Below are 19,328 nucleotides of genomic sequence, written 5' to 3'. Positions count from 1 at the left end.
ATATATGATATTTTTATCAACTTTAAATGTCTATTTATATATTTAATAAAAAGAGAATATGACAATTACCTAATTAATATTTTTTTGGAAAAGAATCAACAAGTGCTACCAAATAAATCGAGATTAAGAGAAATGAAACTACCCAGTTGCTCCGCATGTCTCTACACTCGGCCAGATGCTTCAATGGTGCTTAATGCTTATAAATAATTAGCTAATCCTGAACCCCCTGATCAGGTAAGATTAGGTGGGTTGACTCTTGAAAGTCAACCATGTTCTTAAAATTAATGCTATTTATAAAATGCTTTTAAAATTATAATATATTCTTAGTTAAGCAAAAACCCCTTTGTCTTTCTTCTTAGTTAATTAATCAATTTTGAAATTTCAAATCGGTAAATATGTTTTTTGTTTAATTAGTCAATATATTCTTTGATTAAATATGTATTTGTAATCCCTTTAAAAATGGATTGACCTTCTCATTTTGATTCCTTACGTGTGTATTTGATGTCTTTGAAATATTTATTATTGCTTGTATTGTAAAAAACAAAGGGTGTTTTATATCGGAAAAAGCAAGTGTGGAGGAATTGTCTCCTTACCTATAACTCTTTCTCTATCTCTCGTATAAGAAAAATATCTTTTCGTCCTTGAGTACTGGTAAATATTTTTCTTATAATCAAAGTATTAGAACCAATTTTCACACCTCAAATTATTTTACATGATACATTTTATTATCTTCCACCAGCACAAGTATGGAACGACTTTATCTGCTTAAGCTTGAACACATAAGAAGAAAGGACACATACAGTCGTATATATGATCATATGACTATGTAATACCAATCCATCAAATTTAATGTCAAATTTTTAGTTTTCCTTGACCTTTTTCTTTCATATCTTCCATGCCGATATTTTGAAAGTGCGCCCATTATATTAGTAATTATTTTCAGTTACATTTATTGAATCAAGAATGATACATATTATGTTGTTTCTGTTGACAACCTCTTCACTTCTTAATTTGCTCTTATCTACTAGTATTTGTGTACATACTTTCTTTAATTTGTCTTGTTTGTTACCCTCGCTTTCTCTTCTCATAGATAAGAATATATATGCACATCACAATATAGTTCCTTCTACTATTCAAAAACTCGTGCAATAAGCTAAATAGGGGGAAAATTAATATTAAAAAGAAATGACTAGCTAGGGTTGAGAGGGTCATCGTGCAATCTTTTGCGCTACAAAACTCAAAGGTAAAAGGTAAATCATTGAGTAAAAGGTGATTAAGTCCATCAACTTTTACTCCAGTTGTGATTTTGTGTTGTGTCCTTTTCAAACTTAAAGGTAGCAAAGTTAATACGTGCTATTACTACTTGCCAAGTATCAATATTTTGTCCGTAAATCTCTAGTAAATTTGATGAAACAAATTTGAATTTGGACTGACATTCAAATGATTTTACTTTAACTTAATGAAACAAATTTGAATTTGGAGTGACATTCAACTGGTTTTATTTTCATACTTCGGTTTATATATTTAATAAATCAACATAATTTGTATGATTTAATTTTAAGTAAAAATATAGTCAAAACTCAAATAAAACGTCCTAATTATCTCCTCGAAAATAACCGCATTAAAAATGTCAATGTCAATTTCTAGTACTGGAGTAGGAGGTAAAAAAATATTACGTTTTCTTTCCATCTGCTTAAGTTTTGATAAATAGAATTACTATTAAGTCTTAATATTTGTGCTGACAGGGGTATCAAATACCTGATAAAATAGTATGTGCACGTAAACTACGCGAACAGAGGCGGACCTATGGCTTAGGTTGAGGGGTTATCGGACTCCGTAAACTTTGGCAGAAATCTTGTACATGTATATGTCTATATCTTGAAAATGATTAATTTAAATCACTTCGCACCCTTAACACTAAAAATCTTTAAGAGCCACAGATTGAATAGAATATTGTGCCCCGTCACATTAAATTTCTGGGCCCGTTCCGTACGCGGACACCACCTTTGATAAAATGTCAATGGCAATAATGAATAAGAAGGAGGACCATAATGTCATATCAAGAAACAAGACTGAGATGGTAGTACAAGGAAGCTCAAAAGCGGTTTCTTTAGACCCTAAGCGAGATATAGTTTCTGCAATTTAATTTTATAGTTTCGCCGAGTGGAATTTATTTAAAAGAAAAAAGAAACAAGTGTTGATTCTTCTTCTCTAGTGCTTAAAATAGCTTTGTCTTTTGCTTCATTTCCTTATCCTCAAAGATCAAAACCTCAAACGTTACACCGACTCGAGATATATATGGCTCTCTTTAGTTATATTTCTATATATATGAGTCAGTTATGGTGATTATATTGTTGAAGTCCAAGAATAGCTCTATAAATGGGATTTCAAGGATCTTATTCAACAGAAGAAGAAAATAAGCTTTTTATTGGAGTTCATTTCATGGCTTCCTCTAACAAAAGTAATGACGACCTTTTACTAAATAATAATAGTCAAATTTCTTTTGGAAGCAGCCAACAACAGTTTTTTCATAGTCCTCAGCAGCAACATGATCAGCACCAACTTCAAAATAATAGTAATCAGATTTCTTTTGGTCTGTTTCAGCAGCACTCATCTTCTTCATCAAATCCTGGAAATTTCATGTAATTAACAACAAAAAACCCATCTCTTCATTTCTTTACTTTTTGTTTTTGTTTTGTGTAATTCAAATTCTTTTTTGTTTTGAGCAGAAACAAAGATAATAGTGGAGCTTATGATTTGGGAGAACTAGATCAAGCACTTTTTCTTTATCTTGATGGACAAGAGCCTTCTTCAATCCAAGATCAAAGACGTGAGCTTAATTTCTTAGTAATTAATTTCCTACTAAATTGTTATCCAGTTTTTTTTTTTTTTTTCTGATTAATAGTAAATGACTTAGCTTTTGTTTTCTATTTAATTTTAGGTTTGTTCTGTTGAGATTCTCTCTTGGGAATGGTTATGCTTTTAGTCATGAGAAAAGCATGTTTCGCAAATTAAAATCTGATAACTCCGTACTTACTTTGACCAGATCCTCTTACAACCAAAAGAACTTTTCCTCTTTTTTTTTTCCTGTTTTCAACAGATAAAGATTTTTATCCTTACTGTACAAATGAAAAGATTTTGTGTTTCCTCTCTTTTTCGCAAGCTTTTACTGTGTTCCATTGGTCCTTTTTTTCTTTTCTTCTGTAGATCTGTATATTTACAAGAAGCTCAAAAATGCATGACATGTCAGAAAGACAGAAGGATCTCTTTTTAGACATATAATAATATACAAATTAAAGGACTTGATTTCTATTTCTGTGAAATTATTTGCAGATAATTCTGGGGTGAGGCCACCAACTCTCAACATTTTTCCATCACAACCAATGCATATCGAGCCTTCCTCAACTAAGGTATATATATTGAGAATTAAGAGTTTAAGTTCCCCACACTCACGTGTTACACTATTAGGTTAATTAGTTGGCGGTAATTAGCATTTCATGTGATAATTTTTCTATACGCACTTATAATGTAAAGAATATTTACACAATCAGGCTATTTATTAGGTAATTATAAAAGTAAATCTCTTGATAAACATTTTGTAATTTAATAAATATAGTAATTAACCTACTATCATATGTTAAAATTAACTATAGTCCAAAAGAATCTTTACATCATCCGTGTATATTAATTTAATTAAATCCACTTTTCATTAATAAAGTTGACACTTATAGCGTAAATTTTTTTTACAATGCCGAGTATTTAACTCAAATCCAATAAAAATATGGATAACATATGTAGCTATGTATAGCTAGAAAGACCGTTAAAATGTTTCATTTCTTGATGTTAACTACTTGGGTTTTGAATTAATTAACTACTTGGGTTTTGAATTAACATAAAACGGACTTTGCCATCTATTTGTTTGGTAGGCAAATAATGGATTAGTTTCTCAAGCAACAAGTGGTTCCAACAAATCATCTCAGCCGTCCATGGCTAAAACTGATATTGTTCCTTCAGCTTCTGGACTGGAACCACCCAAAACTGCTAAGGTATCATTTCTCATTTTTCAAAACCTACTTTTATATGTAAGGTTTTATATCACTTTCACCTTGATAATGTTGTCTTTTCTTTTTCATCCTTTTTCTTTAATTTTTTTTTTAACCTTAAAATCCTTTCTGCTGTCAAATGTGGTCTCAGCGTGAGGGAATTCGGAAGGGTCCAACTTCAAGTTCAGAGCAAGATGCACCCAAAACACCAGACCCCAAGGTACGTGGGATTTAATTTCTGATCATATTATATTATTATCAATGTAATTTAATTACTTACGGCCAAGGTAATCTGTTCTATTTTTCATGTTACTAGTCCCACTTTATTTCATATAAATTATCTTAATAATATTGTGAATTTACTCTTTTTCTTGCAGACATTAAGGAGACTTGCTCAGAATAGGGAGGCAGCTAGGAAAAGCAGACTTAGGAAAAAGGTTCTAATAATCATTCTTTTACTTTGTACTAGTTATTAGTGTTACTGTTGAAACAATTAATGACATCATGCTTGAGAATTATTTTATGGAAACTTTGTTTCATTCTACCTGTTCCATTACAGGCTTATGTTCAACAGCTAGAGTCAAGTAGAATAAGACTCGCTCAATTAGAGCAAGAAATACAAAGGGCCAGATCTCAAGTAATTACATTTCTCTTCCCAGCTCAACTAATTCTTAAGATTTTACTAAATAAGATATTTGTGTAATCTTCAGTAATTTATGATGTCTGAAGAAAAAAAATTATTGCATTGTCAAGGGATTTTATGTTGGGGGAAATGCTCTTCAAGCGGGAGAACAAGCCCTTGCAGTTAATATGGCCAATATCAGCTCAGGTACTAATCCTATTTCAGGCCACTTTGTATTGGAATTTGACTTTTATACACTAATCGTGTACAAGAATTATACGTACATCTTATCTGATCATTTAAAAAATAATTGCATGTAATGGCTCATAATTAGTAGTATTAATTAGTTACCTGTAAAATAAGAAAATAAGCCTTTCCAGCATTTACTCCGTTTTATTTTATGCGACCCTATTTGATTGACACGAAAGTTTAAGAAAACAAAATACAAGACCTTTAAAACTCGTAATCTTAAACAAGTTTCCCCAAGAGCAAGGTGAGAAGTTCTTGGAGGGAAGGATGTCGGGGGTCTATCTGGAAACAACCTCTCTACCCGAGGATAGGGGTAAGGTCTGCGTACACACTACCCTCCTCAGACCCCACTAAGTGAAATTATACTGGGTTATTGTTGTTGTTGTTGAATCTTAAACAAGTCATATGTGTGTCGCTGATTATAAAACTTATGATTTTAAATATGCCATTATTTATGATATTTGAGTAGCTGTAACATCTTCAGGGAAGTATAAATATATAATTTATTTACAAATTTATAAAGAAGTCATTCTTTCTTGAAACAAACCAAAAAGAAAATAAAGTCACATAAACTGAAATAGAAGAGGTAGGTTAAATTGAACTGCTAGTATAAAATTTTCATTTCAGTATCATTATACATAAGTTACAGTAAACTTTTTTTTTTGCATGAATTTAGATGCTGCAATTTTTGACTTGGAGTACGCAAGATGGCTGGAGGAACACCATCGTCTAATGTGTGAGCTTAGGAATGCAGTACAGGAGCATTTGCAGGAGAACGAACTTCGTATCTACGTCGAAAATTGTATAACACATTATGACGAGATTATGAACCTCAAATGCATGCTTGCAAAGTCTGATGTCTTTCATCTCGTTTCTGGTTTATGGAAGACTCCAGCTGAACGTTGTTTCTTGTGGATGGGAGATTTCCGGCCATCCGAGCTTCTCAAAGTACGTATGCAGACCTCTAAATTAACTTGTTAAAATGCACTGATTATTGAAAAAATATATTTTACATTGTCAGTGTATATAATACGTACATAGAAACTCATATCTTTGGTAAATAGTTTAAGTAATATATATATATACACACATTGTCAGTATACAAAATTATAGCGAAGTGTATCGGTACATGATCACCATCTGATTATTATAGAATCATGCATGCAAACCCTAGTTTGCATTATACGTGTGTGTGTGTTTCTTTTTAATTTTGTGTTCTTCCCTTGTCAAGTCTGGTTTTGAGTTAGTGAACATGTGATTAATTAGAGTATATTCAGTTTGTTTGGAGAAGGAATAGAAAATGGTGAATTAGGAGTAAGAACGTGGAGAGACATATATCATGAGATACCTCACCAGAAATACAACAATTTTATTCAATGATGTCACCTGTGGGTGCACTGGTGCGAACATCTCATGATGTTCTGTGACTTTTGTGTAATATTATCAGAGAGATCTCAAAAACTTTCCCTTATAGAATCCTGTTAGGTATTATTCCCTACTCAACCATAAAGCCATGTATGTCCCTTACTATCTTTGCTGATTCTTAATTTCTTTCATGTTTCTTCCTCATATGGGTATACATGCTTTATTACATATAAATTTTATTTTCCTACAAATAAGTGTTCGCGTTTGGAAAGAATTATTCATTAATAGTTTTGCTGGTGAGAAATAGCAAATAGCTCATGAAATCGAAATGAGTGAAAGCTAGCCTAAATGCTAGTCTAAAAAAAAGTAGTCAATAAGTTTATTTGGGAAATTTTCTTTGGGACGGGGTGGGTGGGGAATTTTTTTTTTTTTTTGGGGGGGGGGAGGGGTTATTGATGTTCTTTGCACGGCTACCCAATGACGTATGCTGTCCTTTATCTCTCTTTCATTGATGCAAAGAATCAGTCATGCTTTCTTCTAGATGTATTAACTTTAGTTGGTACTTCTAAAAGAAACAAAATGACTCTTGTACTTTATATTTTATCTCAACTACCTCACTATTTGTTTTTATTAATTACAGTCATTTTGATATCGTTATGGAGATTTTTATTTGGATTAGCTAATCTTGTTCTTGTACTTTATGAGTCAAAGCAATTTAACTTGTTATAACAATTTGCTTATTTTTGTTTTTTAGATAACCAGTTTCACTTTAAAGGATTTCTTACACCATCAGTATACAACTAATTTGGTTTTGGTGTTTTTATAAACAAATGTTAATTTGAGCAGATTATACTTAGTCAGATTGAGCCATTAACAGAAAACCAACTAATGGGAATTTGTGGATTACAACAATCAACACAAGAAGCTGAGGATGCTCTCTCACAAGGATTGGAATCTCTAAATCAGTCTCTCTCAGACACAATTGCCTCTGATGCATTGGCTTGCCCACAGAATATGGCCAATTATATGGGCCAAATGGCTCTTGCCATGAACAAACTCTCTACTGTTGAAGGCTTCCTTAGACAGGTATATTAATTCTAATTTTTTAACTTATGAATTTGATATCCAATGTGAATTTGAATTAATCGGCCAGTTATTTTTAAATATCGGATGCCTAAAGGAAAGATGAATTAGAAACATAGTACTCCTAACAAACTTGTAGAAATGATACTAACAAACAACTGTGTGTTGTGTGTTTGGGGTTGGGGGGGGGGGGGGAGAATATCTCTATCATAAATAATTATAGGCCCATATTTTTATGATGTCATAAGTCATAAACCTCTTGACAATTCAGAGTTTCAGACCATGCACCATAACTCCTAAGTTGCTCAGACAGAACGAGAAAGAAAGAAATCCACAAATTTCTGATTTCTTGTATTATTACATCAATTATTATATCCTCAATATAGAAACTTTGGGACTTGCCACCAAATCATCGCCCACCTGAAAAATAGTGGGCAGATATATAGTTAGTGTATAATATATGTTTATTGGCTAGCAGTTGTAATTATTTTCTCTTACAGGCTGACAATCTGAGGCACCAAACGATTCATAGGCTGCATCAAATCTTGACTACTCGTCAAGCCGCGAGGTGTTTTCTGGCAATCGGCGAGTATTTTCATCGGCTTCGAGCTCTCAGCTCTCTCTGGCTGGCTCGCCCTCGACAGGAATAGGAGAAACTCTTAATTAGCGACTTAGCCTTCTATAATCTTTCTTGACTTAAATTTTCCCAAATATTTCTGTTTTTTTTTTTCTTTTTTCTGTTCCACTTCCAGGACCAATCCTTATGATAGTGTTGTGTATAGAGATGAAAAATTAGTTACAGTAAAATGATAAAAAGTACTACTATTAGTTAGTCTCTTTCTTCTTTTGAACTTGTTTTCTTCACTAATTTTAATTAATTTAGGTAATCATCAAGAGAATTGACCATGTCTGAGAATTTGGGTAGTAGTGGAAAGGAAAGGAGATGGTGAATTTGAGAATTCTCCATTTATCCAAAACAAATGCAAAAATAGAACAAGAAAATTCTTTTTGTAGCTAATAATTGAGATACATTGATATGGTATTGGAGTTAAAGTTTAGTTGTTACCAGGAAACTTTACACCACTTAGATACAGGGTTCTAATTCTAATCATAAAGTACAATCCCTTTATTAACAAAGATAATGAAAAATAAATATAGCCCATGTTCCATCTGAAAGAAATGGTAATTATTAGTAAAACAAAATTAAAGTCAAAGTTCTTGTATGGGCAAGTTGTAGTGTAGGGAAATTCATGCATCCATTTGGATGTTGTTGAAAGGGATTAGATGACAATTCATGAAAATTAGTTTTATCCCATTTCCATTTTGAAAAGATTTAGTTGTGTCGTCCTTTTCAAGATCACCTGGTTTTCCCAATAGTCGTGGACTCATGGTAGAGAGCAGGGGTGTCCATGGATATTTGAAAACCGACTAAACCGACCGAATTATACCGTACTGAACCGATTCTTAGGTTTCTTTTAAAGAAACCGTAGGTTTTTATATAAATCTATAACCGTACCGATAATTAAGGTAGATTTTTTATTTTATAAAAATAAACCGAAAAAATACCAAATCGTACTGAATAAATTTTACATGCGAAAAATATATTTATATAGTAAGCTTAAAACTAATAAAGCATTAAATTTTTTATTGGACCTTGGAATTATGAAAACTGTTACAAGCCAACAAGCAATTAAGCTCAAAATACTAATTCCTAAAACCTATTATCCTACTTATACTTAAACTAAGTTATTTCAAGTATCTTTATTAAGAAGACACAAAGTATTCCCGCGATTATGAGTAGCAAACTATAATGTATTGAATATGTTTCCTTTCATATAATTTAGATTTATCTTTTCGAATATTTAATATAGACTTTATTCTTGAGTTTCAGTTTGGTTAATATCTTTCCACTTGTGTGATTTATATTTTCTTTGCTTTTACTTGCTTTCTTTAAAGTTGTTGTCGAATAGTTAATGTATCTATACTTTAGTCATCTTTCATGTTTTTTTAATTCATCACCTTTTAAACAGTAAAAATATCTAGAGAGTTTTGCTACGTCCTATAAAAGAACTAGCATTCTACTTTTACTGGTGAATTTTACATGACATTTAAAAAAATACTAAAAATTAACCGAACCGTACCGATACCGAAGTGAAACCGACATGATTGGGACGGTTTCGAAAAGTCTAATTTTGGTTATGCATAATAGAATAACCGAAAAATTAGTATAATACAAACTTTATAAAATAACAGGCCGAACCGAACCATTGACACCCCTAGTAGAGAGTAGAGACCATTGACTCCATCTAGAAGAGATTAGGTGATCTAGATTTCTAAGCGTATGACATCCTAATACAAAGTCAAACAATAAAATTATATATATTCCAAATGATGAGAGAAGAAGGTAAAGAGTCAGATGATAGTACTCCCTTAGAAGTTCAAGAAAATACTGATTATTTTTTAGAAGTTCCTTAGAAGAAAATGCTGATTATTTTCCTTAGAAGAAAATGCTGATTATTTTTAGATGATAGTACTGATTATTTTTTAGAAGAAAATACTGATTGTACTAAAAATAGTTGTCTCAAATTATTTGTCGTTTTAGAAGTTCAAGAAAATACTGATTATTTTTAGATGATAGTTACCCTTAGTAATAATTGTTTTTGAAGATAGAGATAACACATAAATAGAATAAATATTCAATAAAGAGAGATTATATCTTATGACATAAATATGGGTAGAATAGTCCAAACCCTTTCCTAAATAATATTTCTTAAGGAGCGTGTAAAAGACCAAATTCAACACATAATATGAGACGGAGGGAGTACATATGTAGCTAGGCACATATTGATAAAGAAAAAGATGTGAATGAAAAAGATGTTAGGATGTAGTTGGTAGATGGTACAAAAATTCAAAGGTGCTACTTTAATTTCCCACTTCTTCAATTGCAACAAAAAGATGAGTAAAAGAAAACGATCAGAGAAAAGATGAATATTCAGACAAATATATGCAGGGTTACACAGTATATACAGGTATACAATTGGAAAGGAAATAATGTGAAATGGAAAAATAATACTATTAAGATGTAGTTGGTAAAATTTCTGTATTTATTTGTCAGAAATAATAGTTCGGAAAAATATAGTTTAATATTGAAGGAACCAACACAGAATTGGCCTCCTACTACCCATACAATATCTAAGAGGGGTATTTTCTTTCTCTTTTTTCTTTTTTACCCGGTGTCCCGCATCCTTGGGTCCCAACTAATTCAGAATTGCACCACTAAGGAGTTTGAAAAGGGAAACACTCTCTTTTTCCTCTAACAATGACAGGGAAATCTCACTGTCGCATATGGGTTCCTTGAAAAGGGAGTGGATACCTACTAGAGCTGTGAGTTTGTGACCAAGCACCACAGTCAATTCCTCTTAAGTACCACCTCCATGCACACAAATGAAACAAATGCTGATACAAGTATGGTGGAATTAAGCTTCTGTTTCAGGATTTGTATACTGAACAAGTATTTAATCACTAAATACTGGTTTCCTAATCCACATAAAGATGAATCCAGGAGACAGGGCCAGAATAGACATTTGATGGCATGGAATAGATCAATATTGGCAATATCACATTAAATTGGACATAGAAAATGAGAAAATCATGGATACAATACAACTGCACCAAGGTCCTCAAATAATCAATGCATGCAAACAGATTGTAAGACAAATGGCCAATGGGGCCTTCAAATGTGCAGCATCAAAGTGACACCTTAAGATGCACAGAACCCAAGTTTAAGTCAAATTAAGATATAGGGTCCTGTCCAACATTATTTTAGTCGTTATCCAGCCAGTTTATCAATGTTTGTTCTAGCAGATGGTAGTATTATTGTGTTAATTATGATCCTATTTGTGGGGAGTACAAAAGAAGTGCACAGAAAACAGAACTGCCTCACCTTATTATGGTAGGATGCATAAGAATAATGCTGAATAGGGTGTATTAGTAATACTGGTATTAATTATGCTAGTATTAGTTATGCTGACATATTTCTTATTCATTGTTTGGTTTGATGTATTAAAGCATTGTGCAATTTCTAAAAGAATTGTTTGTTTACAAAAATGCCCTCAAAACCAGTCCATCACTTTAACTTTCTAAATGAAACATATTTTGAGAAATATTTTTATATGAAAAAGTTTTAAAAAAATTATTTAATTTGTCTACCTATATTGTAAAATAGAACTAAATATTTATTTATAAAAAAGGAAATATGCTAAGTATTTATTTATTTACTAGCGCTATAATTTTATTTCTCAGTATTTGGATTATTTTAAACTTCCATCAATACAATAACTAGCATATTTTAATCAAGCATAAATGTTGAAGGACAATTTTGTCTTTAACTAAACTAATGCATGCATTAAAACTCATTGCATTGCTAATACCATTGTTTTCTATGCATTAGTTATGCATAGGATAATACCAAATAGGATGCATAACTAATGCATAAGTTCAAAATGTCTATCAAACAATGTATTATTAATACACAAAGCTAATACATGCATTATTTTATCTAATGCATCCTACCAAACGACTCCTAAAGAGAACTCATGTATGATTCCAATGTTAGCCATTATGTACATATTCAAACGCATATCTCCAACTAATGATGAAATACAAATCATAAACTTCAATGCGTGAAAATCAATTCCACAAGGTACAGTTTTAACTCCAGTTACTAATAAGGATCAGAAAGATATCAGCGATATCCTGATTCAACTAATAGCTTGATCATCAGAAGATGATCGTCTTTACCTGGCCGGTCAGCTGCACTTTCTCCTTTCCTCCAAAATTTCAAAGCCTGTTTGCCTCAACCTTGATTGAGTTGGACATCAGATGAAAAATCAGCGCATGGACATTAAAGTTTTCACTCTTTTTTCCCTCTCTTCTTTTCTAGCACTAGGGGCCCTCTTCATTTTATGCAGTTCGTCCATCACAGCTTTCTCAGCAGTGTCAATTGAGTTCAGCAACTTTCTTTGTGGTGTGAGGCAATCAGTGTCTTCAGAACTTTTTTGATTGGTGATATCAAGCAATATCTTTGGCACCTTACCAACAGATTTGGGATGATACCTGCTTCTGACTTTTGGACGTGGAGTAATCATAGGATTCTTGTGCTCAAGTTGAGCACCTGATGTAGATTCAGAAGGATCAAGATCAGTATGGTCCTGGGGTAGAAGTCTCTCAAGTTGTTCGCCTTCACTTTCTCTCAAGCGGGCTCTTGTTCTTTCAATAGCCTATGGAGGAATCCAATTACAATCAGGCTCATCCAGTTGACATGATGCCAAGGATTTCTTCATTAGAATTATATAACTAAAATTTAATTTTGGGACATTCAGCTATGTTGAGATGTAACAAAACATTGAAGTCCAGTCTAATAGTTTCTAGCATATAAAAACCCTGGGAGAGCTCATAGAGCTGAGCTCATAGCACTTGTGCAGTACAACTAGATGCTGCCCTATAGCAAGATTTTTAAAACTCTTAACTGGAATAATAACATTAGGCCACAAGCATTTAAAAGCTTTCTCAAGAGGAGCAATGAATTTATCCGGTCTCTTTCTACTTTATAATTGCAAAGTTATCATAGGAAATTTGAATTGAAAGCATTAGGCAGCTAAGGACATTGATCTTATTTTGTCTCTTTAAGTTGGATAGCTGACCAGTTGAGTTAGTAAAAGATGCTGGGCCTGCATAATTCATAGATAACTGAAAAGGAACAAAAAGAAACACAAAATCTATTAGGAGGCAATTGATAAATTTTGTGTAAGTTCTTATATCTAAGCTTTGCTTAATCTCTATACAAGAATATACTCATTTTATGTATAAAACGTGCCCGTTCACAATGATATGGTGATACATATCTTATCTCATGGTATCAGATTAGCCTCGGTCCCTATCTTCATTCTTCCTCTATCCTATTCCATCACAGCTTAAATGTTTGATTCGTTCTCCTTTCCTTACCCCTCGCATTTCACAACCTCTCTATGGCATAAAAATCCTGATTTTACTGTTCTTTGATTAAGCCAACTATATGTTATGGAGGACATATTGTTTGTCTGTGTTGAAGGTCATATGGTTTATTGTTTTATTGATGGAATCTATGTTTGCCTTGCACCCACCACTGTCAATGATAATGAACCTCTGTTCTTAATCCATCATTTCCCTTATGGATTCCCACTTGACCATGTTCAGAGTGATTTATCAACAGACCCCTGGGCTATATATGCCAATCATACTCGTACCTCTCTCATAAACATATTTATGTAGAAGATAAAAGGATATCTTAAATGTTTGCACATAACATAACTTTTTATATGGCTCATGTACTTGTTCACAATGATCGGTGAAATAGAAATTATTTTAGGAATGTTTAGCACTAATTCAACTTGGTTACAGAACACTATTCATGTCAGTAATATAGAGCGAAATGGAAGCATAACTTCCATTGACAATCGCAAAACTACTATAGTGACAGATTTTTACCAGACATCTGAACAAGTGAAACAAGTAAAACTTCCTATATTAAGCATAGACATCACTAATAGCAAACAAGTTGCGAAAAGCTTAAACTGGAAACAGACTTAGATCTCACAAAACAAACAAACTAGAAATTAGGTATGAATTGCAAATCAAGATTCTGCTCAACAAACTGAAAAAACATTAGAGAGTGAACTAAGCAGTTACCCTGACAATAGAAGTGATGTCACGGAGAGGAGTTCTTGGATACCAAGAAGGAAGTACACTGCGACGCCCGCGCCATCGTCCCCGGCCTCCCGGCGAAATGTTCTGACTACCAATCGCCCTGACCGGAGTTCCACGCAAATTTCGCCCACGACCACCGCCGGACGTTCTTACCGTCGTCGGCGTAGTCCGTAGGGGAACTACGGCAGTGCTCGCTTCTGATTCATCCTGAAAGATCTCAATGCCGCCTCTGCCAATTGACCTCCGTCGACGACTGTAGACGTATATTGGATCTTCCAGCCTAGTTAATCTGTCTCTGCCCTCCGCCATTCTTACTAAATCTTCAACTCTAGTATTAAACCAAAAAAGATATTATCAAATTACTCGATTAACTACATTTTAACAGCAAATTAGCCATGATTAATGAGAATCATCTATCTATTCCGCTCTATTCAGACCAATTTTATTCCCAAAAAAATGAATGTTAGTTTTTTAAAAGAAAAAACAAAATTTCCATCAGCAGATCCATTTGATAGCAAATGAATAAATTTCGTATTTCCAAAATGAAATTGAGGTATTCTGAGCAAGAAATTACCTTGAAAATCTACTGGGTTTATGTTAGGATTCTTGTTGAGGCTTCACTCTGCTTTGTGGGGGGAAATGAGAAGAAAGATAGCGTAGAGATAGGCACATTGGCAAATTTTCAAAATGGATTTGGGCGGCACTTTATAACCAAAATGAAATTTTTCATAACTGAAAATTTAAAAATTTTGGAAAATGAGATAAAAGTTTAATGGTGAGCACGTGACGTGAGTTCAATCAGATTTCAAATTTTAATGGTGTGCACGTGGGTTTAATCATATTTCAAATTTCGAATTTGGTTCAAAAAGTAAAAATCGCACGCGTCCTATTTGATCGCCTCATTTAATCTATTCCTATTTTTTTTAAAGTTTTAACTTGTACCCATTTTTTAAACAATTTCAGTCATCTTTCTCCCCTCCTTCTCCTCCTTGTTTTCTTCTTCTCAAGATTTTCCACTCAATTGTCACCCACCTCCAAGCTTTCAATAGAAGAGGCATTTTATGAACAGAGCAAGAAACAGACAGATTCTTTCATTGTTTTCTGCTGTAGCTTAATGTTAAATTGCTGATGCATCGTTTTTGCACTTCGTCTCCTTTGTTTCTAGTTAGGTATCCATTTTTTGTCTAGGCAATGAATTAGCACAAAATACTCGTAAATTTATATCCATTGCACATATTTATGTTTTCAATTAATAAATAATCGGACTGAAGTTCAGCAAATATAAATAAAAACTTTAGCTCCTAGAATGCTGAAGTTCAGCAAATACAAAACAAACTTCAACTCTTAAAATGCTGAAGTTCAGCAAATACAAAACAAACTTTAGCTCCTAGAATGCTGAAGCTGAGCGAATACTAAACAAACTTTAGCTCCTATAATGCTGAAATTCAGCAAATACTAAACAAACTTTCAGCTCCTAGAATGTTGAAGTTCAGCAATTACAAAACAAAAGCTTCAGCCAAAATATGTTGTAATTTTATTGAATTGAAGTTTGTCATTGCACTATGAACTAAAGTTTGTGTGATTGTCTTTGTTACTTCATGCCCGTATGTTTGAAGTTACCCGAAAAGTAGATACACTTGTAATTTTACAAAGCGGGTATATGATACCCAAAAATTGGGTATAGATGCAAATCCCCCGTCCAAAAAACTATTTTAATCGTCAAATGGGCCTGGTCAAATGTGCTTTAGCTTCTGTTTCTCAGCTTGTTAGGCCCATTTACTGAATTTTAGGGAGCCCAGTCTAGGGCACTCAATGGACATCCTCTCTATTCTGCTCTTAGGCTACTAGCGGGAAAAAAACAGAAATAAACTAATTTATATGGTAATTAAAATATAGTCACAATTTTTAAAATAATCAAAATTTAGTCACTTTTTCATGTGAAGATAAAATATGAACAAAATCACTCTTAAAAATCCAGAAAAATTCCAGCATAATATGTTGGAGTTCGAATTTTTTTCATATGAGATTCCAGCATAATGTGCTGAAATTTCATAATGTGCTCGAATTCCAACATAATACGCTAGAAGGTTATACGCAGGAGCTACAAAATCTAGCATATTATGCTGGAACTTTTCGTGTTTCAACTAAAATAGTACCTATTTTTTAATGATTTTACAAATATTGGTATTTTTCATTTACCATTCCAAAAACTAGCTAGCCCATATTATTTTCACCTAAGAGCTTTGAGAAAAACTCGTCTTATGGCGCAAACAACGACTCAAAATACAAAAAGGAGCAGTCGGATAACGAAAAAGGGTTAGACATTGTTTGGTTCCTCAGCAAATATAGCATAAACCAATAAAGTTTTTTAAAGAAGAGAAGATGAGAAAATGAGTAGCGGAAGAAGCAGGAAAAAGGGGAAGAAATCTAAAATATTGTTACACTTAGTGACGAATCTAGAGGTTAAGATGTGAGTTCCCGACAGGGACGAATCTATGTAAAGGGGAGAGTGGTAGGCCACCTGGTCGCTCGGGTAGAATTTCATATATGCACTAATATTTCACGAAAAAAAAGTATATAAATAAATAATGGCACCCAAGTCACAAAATAGTTGTAGGTGTCATGGTCATAGTAGCCTTTGCCAAGCCTATAACTTGGATCAATCCTTGTTACACTCATGTTGTTGAGCCAATTTTACTTTTATGTGTTCCCTCTTTTTAGATTATTTTCTTATATTCTCTTTTTCTTAATTTCTTTTATCTTCATTTTTATATTTTCTCTCTATGTACAATCCTATTTTTATTTGTTATTTACATTTTAAAAGTGCATTTGCTTATGTTTTCCTGTTCTAGATTTTAATTTTTTATTTGAATATATTTTTAATTATTTTTCTTTTTTATTTAGTTAAATATCATTTTTCCCCTTGAAATGATCAGATATATTTAGTTTGGTTATCATGTGTTTATTTATGCACCAAAAGATCTTGTAAAGCAAAATGAATGAACTCAAAATAGATCTAATCGAACCGAACGGAATGAATTTAAAATAGAGCGAACCAATCACATGCATGTATCAATCTCCATGACTACTAGTAAGTTAATATTAAATATAGTGGCACCCAAAATGATCAAATATTGGATCCGCCTCTGGATACCGAGCCAGTAGCTTTTGCTCATACCTTGTATATATATTAAAAAAAATTATTAATATATATAAATATTTGTTTGTGAACCCAATTACTAATCTGAGATTACTATAGGAACCCATAAACTTTAAATCTCGGATCCACCTCTGGCTACACTAGTTGATACATGTCAAATGTAGGTGACCAAATTGGCGCCCCATAATTTTTCTTTTCTTTTCAGTTCAGTAATTGGAAAGTAATCGTTGTTATGGAGTTTTAGTCTGACATTTTTCAACTACATAAATTAAAAAGTGACTGTATATTTTGTTCCTATAACTGTCATTATTTTTTTTTTTTTTTGTGTGCAGATTAAGTACTCTGCTATTTAACGATTTGAGTTGACACTATGAGTATCAGCAAATTAGAAGTGGTTAATTAAGCTTTCTTGTAATTCTCCAATGGAAAAAATTTATGCATATATGGAGTATACAACGGATTACTGTCACGGTCCCAAATGTTCACCTTAGGATGTCGTGATGACACATAGTCTTTAAGACTAGGTAAGCCTAACACATGCTGAGTTAATAACAGAATTGAACTATTTAATCATTAAATCATAAACCAGTAAATGGCATATATAATTGCAACGGCTAGTAGTTATGCATTTCCCAAAACCGATAGTACAGAGTCATAAGCTCTATTGAAATACACTAGAATTTTTAAATACTATATTGTTTCCATTTACAATTTAACAATAACATAAGGAAGTAAGATGGTGAGGCCTGCAAGCGTCGATCAAGTATACCTTGAAGTCTCCGCCGCGCAGACACAACTCTCAACATCACGATAAAAAATACTTGGATCTGCACAAAAATGTACAAAAGCGTAGCATAAGTACACTACGAATGATACCTAGTAAGTATCAAGCCTAACCTCGGTAGAGTAGTAAGGAGGTTAGGTCAAGACACGTACTAGACATAAAAACTTGTACAAGATATGCATGAAGCTAACAATGGAGAGAACATCAATGTAAGGCTAATGGCGGAAAGATTATTGATTTACAACCAGTTGTGAGCACGTGATTTTTGCCTCATACGTATTACTCCAAAAGAATTCCCAAAATTAGGTCTTCTCTTTAATTATGTGTTATTTTTAGGAATTATTATGTTGTTTTCCTGATTGTTTGCATATGTTTGTGTATATGTTTAATGCATTAAAAATACAAAAATATAGTATCTGCATTTAGGATTTAATTTTACATTTTTAGATTAATTAAGTGAATTGTTGTTTTACAAAAATGAAAATTCAAAAATAACGTATTTTGCATTTTAGTGTTTAATGTCAAAGTTTTGTGATTTTCTTTTAGTTTGGTATTTAATTATTTGTGATAAGTATTATTTAAAGTTAATTAGTATTTTTACGTTAATTTGTTTTTTTTATAATTTAATTTAGGATTTTAGTTTTAATTTTGAAAAAATAGTTTGGAAATAAATAGAAAAGGAAAAAGAAATAAAAGAGAAAAAATAAGATTTGGGCCATTTCAATTTAATTCTATCAAGCCCAATCGAAATTACCCCAAAACCCAACCAAAAAACCGGCCCAAACCTGCCCAATAACTGGTCCGTCTCCACACACCACCAAACGACACAGTTTCCCGCCCAATCGATCTCAGCCTTTGATTTCATTCGATCAAACGGTCCAGATTCTCGCCCATTACCCGACCCCGACCCGCTTCCAGAACCGATTCGGTCCAACCCAGCTTAATCAAAACGACCCCGTTTTCAACAAAGGATTAATCACAGCCGTTGGATGTCAATCATCCAACGGCTCTAATTAATTCTCTAATTTAATATACCCAAAACCCCTTACCAGACCCACTACCCCCCCAATTCAAACCCTTCACATCTCTCTAACCCTAGAGACACCCTGTCTCACTCCGCCTTACACTGCCTCACTCCGCCCACCGGAAATCGCCTCACGACGGTTTCGGTGGCCCAACCAGCCCCAAATTTACACCATAGAGCCCCCTCACTCCCCTCTTCCCAAATCCGTAACTCGTTACCTTCAAACATCCCTGGAGCCCTTCGAATATCGATTC

At 33.1% G+C, this 19,328-nt stretch overlaps 2 protein-coding genes across 2 annotated transcripts; one reads left to right on the top strand and one right to left on the bottom strand.

Annotated features, from left to right (window-relative positions):
• The first annotated feature begins 2,108 nt into the window (after positions 1–2,108).
• Positions 2,109–8,197, top strand: LOC104244616 (bZIP transcription factor TGA10-like). The gene is made up of 11 exons (XM_009800078.2): positions 2,109–2,642; positions 2,730–2,830; positions 3,334–3,410; positions 3,927–4,046; positions 4,195–4,263; positions 4,421–4,480; positions 4,603–4,680; positions 4,797–4,872; positions 5,591–5,862; positions 7,126–7,365; positions 7,863–8,197. Exons 1-11 carry the CDS (start codon positions 2,380–2,382, stop codon positions 8,010–8,012), a joined length of 1,506 nt encoding a protein of 501 aa, XP_009798380.1. The 5' UTR covers positions 2,109–2,379; the 3' UTR covers positions 8,013–8,197.
• Positions 8,198–12,005: 3,808 nt separating this feature from the next.
• On the bottom strand, positions 12,006–14,782 carry LOC104244615 (protein POLYCHOME-like). Its single transcript, XM_009800077.2, has 3 exons — positions 14,681–14,782; positions 14,089–14,434; positions 12,006–12,641 (listed from the first exon to the last, which is right to left on the bottom strand). The coding sequence occupies exons 2-3, from the start codon at positions 14,413–14,415 to the stop codon at positions 12,252–12,254; spliced, it is 717 nt and encodes a 238-aa protein (XP_009798379.1). The 5' UTR covers positions 14,416–14,434; positions 14,681–14,782; the 3' UTR covers positions 12,006–12,251.
• Positions 14,783–19,328: the final 4,546 nt, after the last annotated feature.

The sequence above is a fragment of the Nicotiana sylvestris genome, chromosome 12, assembly GCF_000393655.2.
Source record: "Nicotiana sylvestris chromosome 12, ASM39365v2, whole genome shotgun sequence".
NCBI classification, from domain to species: Eukaryota; Viridiplantae; Streptophyta; class Magnoliopsida; order Solanales; family Solanaceae; genus Nicotiana; species Nicotiana sylvestris.
Note: the sequence above shows the minus strand (reverse complement) of the source record. Positions and strands in the feature narration are given on the sequence as shown.

Coding starts and splice junctions, on each gene's coding strand:
- LOC104244616 (XM_009800078.2), top strand. CDS start 2,380: ATGGGATTTCAAGGATCTTATTCAACAGAAGAAGAAAATAAGCTTTTT. Junction 4,047..4,194: donor AACCACCCAAAACTGCTAAG/GTATCATTTCTC, acceptor ATGTGGTCTCAG/CGTGAGGGAATTCGGAAGGG. Junction 4,873..5,590: donor TATGGCCAATATCAGCTCAG/GTACTAATCCTA, acceptor GCATGAATTTAG/ATGCTGCAATTTTTGACTTG.
- LOC104244615 (XM_009800077.2), bottom strand. CDS start 14,415: ATGGCGGAGGGCAGAGACAGATTAACTAGGCTGGAAGATCCAATATAC. Junction 12,642..14,088: donor ACATCACTTCTATTGTCAGG/GTAACTGCTTAG, acceptor ATTCCTCCATAG/GCTATTGAAAGAACAAGAGC.